Genomic DNA, 9,413 nt, shown 5'->3' on the forward strand with positions numbered 1-9,413 from the left:
TAGTGTTTTGTTCAGATGGCCTTGATCACATGACAGTTCCCAGACGAATACGCGTAAAGACGAGCAAGAGAACGAAATGTTTACGGTATAAAAATTGCAGGCAAAAGCTGCCGTATAATTTTAAGCTTATATGCATAATTTTCATACATTTATATTTGCGGTTACGGATTCTTTTATCTTTACGTAGTTATCCTTTCATTAACTTTGTTGTAATAATGAAATTTATATGTATGGGAGGATATTCTCGCAGCCGTATCGCCACATATCTCCTACTGAAACACGCGGCTTGATAAATAACGCGGCATTTCATTTCCTGTCCGCGTTTAGATTCCGGGATAGCTTCAACGCTCAATGGGTTTTAACTTGACTATTCAGTCGTGATACTTGCTTAAAAGATGATTCCGCCACAGAAATTTCTTATAACATCTACACTGTTTTTTAGGTTTAAATTTAATGACCACCCAGAAGAGCGAAAAATTGTTTGAGAAAAATATGAGAGAATGGATCCTTCTCTGGACGCACAGTGGTTTTAAAATTATTGTTATGGTTTCGTTTTACAGGAACCAACAACTGAAATAACAAAGCGTGTACAACACAAGCGAGGAAATTTTCAAAGAAACATTTATAATTTGAAATGTTACAGCCAATTTATTTCAATTTTGTATATGTATTATATGTGTTTACAAAGTGCCCTTCAATTTATATAACAAACTTGAATTGTTCTCCACCATGATTAATTTGCATTTATAGGTTGTGAATAAAGTGATTTAATTAAGTGGACAAGAATTGAAAATTTATGCTTTGTTATGCTGAATTGCCATTTGGTAACAGCGGTATGCAAAATAAATAAAAGAGAATTGTGTTTAATGATTATGAACATCTTGGAAGTCAATTTTTCAATGGGGTAACGTTTAGAAGTAACTTATCTACAAAACTGTCGGTTTCCTTTTTCCATAAATCGTCTTAATCGGGAGTAAAATAATAAAACAGATTAGCGCAATAATTGGTGCAAAACATCTCATCTTTAAACAGTATGTATTCAGTTGCTATAAACTTAAAAAAAAATAGTCCGAACATTTTGTAGATACAGGTTTAAATTTATAAAAGTTCTTAAAAATATATTTTTTTTAAAAACAGCTTGAGCTTTTCTGGTGGGCGCTCTATGGAAATTTAAAATGGGTGCAGTGGGTACAGAGACTTCGATGCGGACAATAAACTAACGTAAATCAATCCCCTGTCACCCTCTATTGATATCATTTTCTTTAAAGGTGTATTTTGTATTTCCTAATTCCAATAATAATTAGATCAGGGAAATCTGACACTTAGATAGCGAGAGGCGGTGATCAGATCAATGTGACAGAGGTAGACTAGCAATATAAATAAACCGATACAACGAAATATCGAAGGATCCTCATTCCTCAGTATCACAATCACTTTTAACGACAATTTATTTTAATCTTCATTCATGTCTTTTTCATTGTGATAGTGCTCTTAATATTGTTCCCAACGATATCAGTGCAAGACATGACATTTTGACATGTTTTGATCAAAATCCATGTGGTTGCAAAAAATAGATCACATTCATGTTTTGGTCATAAATAACGATTTTGACATGTTTTGATCAAAATCCATGTGGTCGCCAAAAATAGATCAAATTAATGTTTTGATCATTGAGATAATGCTCTTGGTCTTTTTCCCAACGTTCTTGGTGCATAAATATCGATTTTGACATGTTTTGATCAAAATCCATGTGGTCGCCAAAAATAGATCAAATTCATGTTTCGATCATTGAGATAATGCTCTTGGTCTTTTTCACAACGTTCTTGGTGCATAAATAACGATTTTGACATGTTTTGATCAAAATCTATGTGATCCCAGAAAAATAATTTAACATATTTGAATCACACACATGAGATTATCAAATGTGCACGTGATGTACTCTTTCAGCATCAAGATAATGCGTTGGAAAACTTTTGAAACTCCAATTTCATGTGTAAAAAATAATTTTGGTTACATTTTGCTCTAAAACTTTTGACCTGTACCACAGAGAAGAGTTCTATTGAATTCGTACAGATCTAAGAGTCATAGACAATAATCTAGCGAAAGTCCGAACTAGATACATGACCTGGAGAATGAAATATGTTGATTTCTATTATATTGAGCGCGCAGTTATTCCTGCTCCCGATTCACTCAAAGTCCTATAACTTTTGTTCCTGTTGAACCAGGTTCCTGAAAATCACCGTCCTTAATGTCCAAAGTACCCGTACACCAAATTTCAACACAATCGGACACTTTTAAAAAGAGTTAGAGCGCACACGGACGGACGACAATACAAAACTATAAAGTATCTGAGGATCCTTAATAAATAGACGAAGAGTTCAAGGAGGGCCTGCTTATGAGATTTCCGTTGCTTGAATAGGTTCTGTTTATTAAAGATCTCCCTACATTTCATTTGGATAACGATTGATTAGGGGTAAAAATTGATGTAATAAATATATAACATGACTGTACTTCAAGTATTTCTTCTACATTGGACAGCTAAGGCCTATGGTTTTCTGAAACGTTATTCAAATATGGAGAATCTAAGTAATACAAAGCGACCCTAAATAATGCTTAAGGTCGAATCTATTATTATAAACTAACGAAACTTGATCCGACACCACTTAGAGCACTAATAAGGTTTTCTGCCCTCCAGATCTATTGCGCCAGCATGCCAAACATTTCAGTTAGATAAATCACTCCTACTTTTTTGCGGCCGACATAGTCTTTGGTATTAGATAATACATAAAATGTCTCAAAAGCCCTTGATTGCGTGTAATCCGGGGAAAATACCATTAACTTTTGAGATTGTACCTCGTAAGCAATTTGTTACGAGATCTGGATACTTATAAAACGGAAATGTTCCATCAGGTAGGGTCTTGGGACCAAGACTTTTTCTCATATACCTGGATGACATTTCCCACTTTATATGACACGGAAGAAATTGTAGCGAGTATCTCACACACCGGGGGTGCTAGCAGGCGTCATGAAGTCGGCAAGTCACCGGTGATAAGAAATGAGAGCGGATTCTTTTCTGGAAATGTGGTACGCCTTCTAGATTCGTTGAGAATGTTCCGTGGTTTTTTCAAGAAATTTTCCGTTTCTATAAAGTCAAATTGAAGCGTGTTTAATGGCAGTTCCAACATCGGTGCCATAGTGAATATCAGTGAAGTTCGCGATTGTATGCGATAAATTTACAGGTTATAAATTGTATACAAGTGACTGATTTAACTGTTATAAATGAATCCATTTAAGGACTGTTATACATTCATTAATAATCAATTGTAAATAAATAAATCATGTCCTTAAATTTACGTTACACTAAGAGATATACCTGATAAATCACGATTCTATACATTCATCAGAATTGGAGCTTAGAGTACAAAACTTCGAGACTTCTACCCTTGTGATTGTATCAGTCAAACTGACAGAGTTTTCGGAACACTATCTGCGAGTGTATTAATTTGAGATGAGGTTGTGAAGTTATCGAAGATAACCTCTTTTCTTGTACCATTAATGAAAGTTTTTTTCACTAACAACTGAGGACCCATCCTCTTCCATTTCACTGACTAACATACTTTTTGCTGATAAATTCGCTCATTAAGATCTTTTATCCCAACTAAAAGAAAGAGTTGGGATGCTTTGTTAGCACTGTAGGTTTCAATCACCACAATACTTGCACCTTTATACCTTACTCATATTGACCTGCTTAGTGTTTTACATCCTTTTCACATCAATACGTTTCGTAATATCCTAACTTGTAACTATTGTAAATCTGACTACCACTTATTCCAGGATTTCTCTTGTTCAATCGTTACGTTATTGTTTCCTGAAGAAAGCGTACTTCTGCAAAATGTATGTTTATTTTCAAAAACTAGTAGTCAAATGAATATTTGGTTTAAAAACCACAGAATCATACAAAACTACTTTCATCCAAAACAATATATTAATCGTCCCAAATCTTTATATACAGATGGGGCATAAATAACTCCCCTGGTAGAGAAACTAAATGAGATACTGAGATAGGAAATTTTTCTTTTTAATATCCAAGAACACGAATAATGCATTTAGAATACGCAACATTAAATTGTTTTACCCAAAATCGTCCTGAATCCTTCATTTTCATGCTTAATTTCTGTCAGGAAATGTTAGTTTCCATCACAGAGGTAGAGCAGACTACGTTTCCTGCCGCTTGTCACTTTACCAAATGTCTATAATGACTTCTGTCACACTGACAGATTGACATTAATCAAAAGTTCTATATAAAGATTGAAATTTTATATTAAAAGACGATGTCTGGTAAAATTTAATACAAAACTCGTCAGTAAAATGACATTACCTGACTCGAAAATTAAAGTACTCGGCCCCAAAGGAGCCTCGCACTTCAATATTTCCTCATCAGTAATGTAACATTTTCTTGACTTTTATGTAAATAACTATTAAATACGTCACTCAAATGGCGTCCTCGATTCATGACACATGGATACGGATTAGAGTGCTTGGCAGTATTGTAGGTTATGCAGTGGGGGGGGGGGGGGGGGGGTATCCTTGACTATTGCCCTCAGAAAATTTCAACCAATCATATTAATGCATATTACAGAAATCACAGACAAATATCCTCGAGTATTCTTGCACTTGTGCAATACCCGCGGGTATTGCTTATGTGTAAATACCTAAAATGAAACTTACATAAATAATTCCAAATTGTATTAACGAAAATTACAATTTGTAAAATGGCAATTTGTAACTGAACCCATGCTTATTTTCGGTTTCATGATGCTTTCTGAAAAACCATGTCTTTGAACGGATCGAAACAAACATATTTTTCTTATCTTGCAAAATTTTTGTCGGGCAATAGTCATTCCGTATATCTCTCGTGCACGCCAAATACCAGATCTGAGTATTCAGGCATTTGGCATGCACTTGGGATATAATACTTGAATATTTGCTGCACGCGTGCCGTTTTCAGTAAAAAGCGCACAAATGTGACATATCCTTTAAGCGCTGCTTTAATGTAGTAGAAGAAATTAATCTCATATGGGTAGATAAAACAGATAATACGCATAAAAATAAGTAACTTTGGAAAACTGAGACAATGTTTTTTCCTCAATCGCATTTCTTTACTCCTCAAACTAAAAAATAAAACTTTTCCGATGAAACGTATAACGAATTTGACGTCATTAATTACGAGCCGTGAGCTTATTTCCAATACTGTGTCCAATTTATTACTTCTTCAACAATCGCACGTTTTATCTGTTGCTAGGTATTTGGTTGTAAAGAGAAATAAATATCATATAAAATCAGACTTTTTTACTTTACAATTTTTCACCTTTCACCTCTTCCCGAACACTTGGCAATAAAGTAAATAATTTAGTTCGGATTAAATATATAGTGGACTCCAACTACTCGAAGCGCGTTGCTTCAAAGCCAAAGTTGATACAAATAAATAAAATATTCCTTAAATAACAAAAGAAAGTAACTTGAAAAGGGACGATTGATGAAGCTTGGAGAGGTACTTTAAGATTAGTGGCTTGCTAAAGTTTTTTTCGCTCTGTGGCTGTTATGCGACGATACATCGCTTCTATACAAATGTATTGCTTCCAACTTCGAGACTGGGGGTAATCGACTTTTCTCTCATTGATTTACTTATTTTTGCATTCTTTCTCGACCGATTTGAAAGAATTCGTTACGTACGAATTATGGCATTTCACGTAACGTAGAAAAATAAGAATCTTAAGTGTACCTTGTAGTCAATACTGAATTATACATTAATAGAAATAGAAAACTCATATGAGTATTATTTGCCGAATGGCCTAATTTAGTTAAGGTGCTACTACAAAACACGTTCACGTAACCAACGATAAGATCATTGTAATATGAATTAATGGGGAACATATCATTTGGCCATTAAGTAATCAACTACTCGAGCTACATAATGATATTTACATTATAACTAGTGAGCGGAAGTTGTGGCACTAAAAATCACAAAAATTGCGCCATAAATGGCAACCAAAATAAGGAAAAATTGCTCTAAATAAACTAAAAATTGCAAGTTATTAATCTTTATTAATTATTTTTATTTATTACTTATCATTAGTATTGCCTTATTACTAAATATATCGCTAACGATTTACGCGTTGTAATTGCACACTATATACATTTCTAAGTTTTCTTCGGTGAAATTACACCTTCGCGAATCTAAAATGTGCTTGTATATGGAAAATGCACGTTCGACATCTACACTAGTAATGGGTGCATATTTAAATTTTGGAATCATCTCCACTTTAATGTCTTCATTACCTTCCCCATCACCAGTTAAAATTGTTGAATACTGTTCAAGCGTTTTAAATCCAACATTTTTTTCTAAAACATTGTCTAATTTAGATTTCAGCCGTTTTCCTTTCTCGCCAGGAATACGTATTATTTTGGATTTTACGTCTTGCACGATAGATATGCTGTCATATAGTGACATTCCTTGATTTTCTAATTGCTTCAAACACTCAGGGAGAAAGCACAAGTGTGTTTTAATAAATATTAATTCATTCTGTACGCTTCGTTCTTCTATTAAGAGTTTTAATTTTTTTACGGATTCTGCGTCATCCTCTAACCTCCTAACAACTGCAGCAAATTTTTCATAGTTGTTGGCGTAAAATATCGCTGCTTCCAACCAAGTACCCCAACGAGTAATTATTGGCTCCGGAGGAAGAGGCGAATCTGGCATAATTTCTTTGTATATTGCCACACGTGAAGGTGCTTTAAGGAACGCTTTCTTTCCTAAAAGATCCCACGGTCAAACAAGTACTAAAACTTAAATATAGTAATACCATTGTTAACCAATTTGTTAACTCCAGGGCACAGTTCTCTGGCAACCTCTGCAACCCTATTTATTCCATGTGCTAGACATGTAACATGTAATAAATTTGGATAAAAAACCTTCAGTTTTTGCAGCTTTAACCATATAAGGCGCTGCATCGGTAAGTAAAAGTAAAACGCGCCCATTAATGGTAGACGAGAAAGCAGTAAGAGATTTGTTTATAAACTGACATATTGTTTCAAAATTAGTTGTTGGCAGACGTTTACAAGCAATGAGAAATGGTTTCTGGGGTTCATCAGTGTCTAACACGCCAACCAGCAAATTTGCAATGTAGAAACCTATAAAATGAAATTTCAGAAAAAAAAGATATTGTGAAAATTCTACTAGCCTCTGGAATCTGTTGTTTCGTCTACAATTAAGTAAACATAGCTATTCCCAACGGAAGTTTTAATATTTTCCATTTTCTTCCGGAATACTGTTGGAAGGTATGTTTTCCTTAAAGTACTTTCATCTGGAACGTGACGGCTTGTGTACTTTTCCAGAAATTGTTTGAAAGGTTCCGCATTTACTTTGTAAAAAGGTATATTGGACCCCAAAAGTGCACCACATAAATCCTCGTAAAATTCATTTTTTTTATCACTGGAAGTCAAGGCAGGTATGGTCAGCAAAGTTTGTTTGCTTTTCACATTTTTACTCAATGCGCGTATGTGGCTTTCTATAAAATGTCACTAGATCAGCAACGAACGAGAAATAAATACAGTTTAAAACTTACCAGTTTTAACATGGGCGTCTATAAAATATTTTTTTCCTGTCCCTACGGATTTAGAGCAGACATTGCAAAATATAATTTTGCCATCTGAAGTAAATACTTCCGCGTTTTTATTATAAGGACCAATCCACTCTTGCAATTTTTGGGAAATTGATGAAGCAACTTTCGGCATTTTAACAGAAATATAGGATTAACAATACCACCTACACTTTTTATAAGGTATTACTCGCACTGGCAGTCTATATAAAATGCAATTATTGTAATATATGTTCCCTGCTTAGGTTTCAAGTTACTGAGATTATTTTTGTGCTATCTCGTACGTGTTTTACGTTCAGCCGACGCAATTCATAACCAGCTAAACATATTTAAGTGAGGATCATTATTCATTCATTAATATCATCTGACTAACGTTGAATTCGCGAAAAATTGCACTAAATTAAGGAGTATTGCATAAAAATTGCAATAACATGGAAAATTGCAAAATAAAATTTGGTTAATGCCTTCTTTTTATTGAGTCTGGTGAAAGTCTGTTATTAGAAAATCTTTACAAGGAACCAGACACAAATTGCAAATGCCACAACTTCCTCTCTCTAATTATAACTTATACAAAAACAGGAAAACGGAATTATGGTTGTATTTGAGAGACATTTATTTTGATGATAAGTGAAGTGAATGATATTGAATGAACTAGATATTTATTTTGAATATGAATAAATATGGATGTAACACATAGGTTGCAAGCTTTACCCAATTAGTGTGATCAGTACTAAAGAGTTGGTACGGAGCAATTTGATGCTGAGTTTTCCTCCGTTAAACAATAAAGGAATGACAGGGCGCAAATTTTTCTTGGTCCATAAAAACCCATTGCTGATTATAAATATCGGCAAATATTAAAACTAAAAATAAAACTGTAGTAAATTAGCCAGTCTCATTTGCCAGACTTGAAATGCTTTGTCACACGTAGAGAACGTGAAAATACAAAATATACCTACAATCCAAAGTAATGAAAATACAGGACTGTAGTTGAAATATTGTTGGTATGTAACTTCAAAACATAACCTCACATGCTCTTATGAATATGTGGGTTTCTGCATTAGAAGAGCAAAACATGGTTGATAGCAAAAAGAATGGCATTAAAAAGGGTATTCGCCATGAATTTAGCACAAGCATGTTCCGGTACCGGAAATTTGACACGTGACTGAACAACACAGGCAATGCCTGCAAAATGACTATGCACAAAAATATAATATTATATATATATATAGGATATATATATATATATATATATATATATATATATATATATATATATAAATACACACACACGGCATAACCACAATAGCACTCCACTGAACTCTGTACCTACTAAGAATGTACAAGGTAGTGTAAACAGGACGTCGTGTACGTATAGAAACAGCAAATGCACGTGAAATACAGGGTGTTACACGACCGTTCGAAAAAAAAAATCGGGTTGTAGAGGGCATCAAAACAAGCACTTTTTCCAAATAAATCGAGGGTCCAACGTGTTTCGTTTGGGAGCCACCCCCCAAAAAGTGTTGAAATCTGCATTTCTTCTTTAATTTTTTTCTCAGCAACCATAAGAGTTACAAAGTCGGGTGGCATGTCTTTGAATAGGTTTTTGGGTATGCTCTTTCCGATTTTGCAATTTTTTTTTTCAAAATTCCTACCCCTAAAGGGCGCACCCCTAAACTAGGGTGCAAAAAAAATTCTGATTTCGACGAAATTTGGTGTCTGGGGGTTTTTAACATGAAAATCACGAATCTGAAATTA

The 9,413-nt window shown here is 34.2% G+C and overlaps 1 protein-coding gene across 1 annotated transcript; it reads right to left on the minus strand.

Annotated features, from left to right (window-relative positions):
- Window positions 1-6,169: 6,169 nt before the first annotated feature.
- Window positions 6,170-7,187, minus strand: LOC116160064. Its single transcript, XM_031473201.1, has 2 exons — window positions 6,864-7,187; window positions 6,170-6,813 (listed from the first exon to the last, which is right to left on the minus strand). Exons 1-2 carry the CDS (start codon window positions 7,036-7,038, stop codon window positions 6,170-6,172), a joined length of 819 nt encoding a protein of 272 aa, XP_031329061.1. The 5' UTR covers window positions 7,039-7,187.
- Window positions 7,188-9,413: the final 2,226 nt, after the last annotated feature.

The sequence above is a fragment of the Photinus pyralis genome, unplaced genomic scaffold (assembly GCF_008802855.1).
Source record: "Photinus pyralis isolate 1611_PpyrPB1 unplaced genomic scaffold, Ppyr1.3 Ppyr1.4_LG1, whole genome shotgun sequence".
Taxonomy (NCBI): Eukaryota; Metazoa; Arthropoda; class Insecta; order Coleoptera; family Lampyridae; genus Photinus; species Photinus pyralis.

What these genes read in the sequence shown, in the direction of transcription:
- LOC116160064 (XM_031473201.1), bottom strand. Translation starts at nt 7,038, where the DNA reads ATGGGCGCGTTTTACTTTTACTTACCGATGCAGCGCCTTATATGGTTA. An exon ending in TAACAAATTGGTTAACAATG is followed by an intron (nt 6,814 to 6,863) that starts GTATTACTATAT and finishes GGGATCTTTTAG; the next exon opens with GAAAGAAAGCGTTCCTTAAA.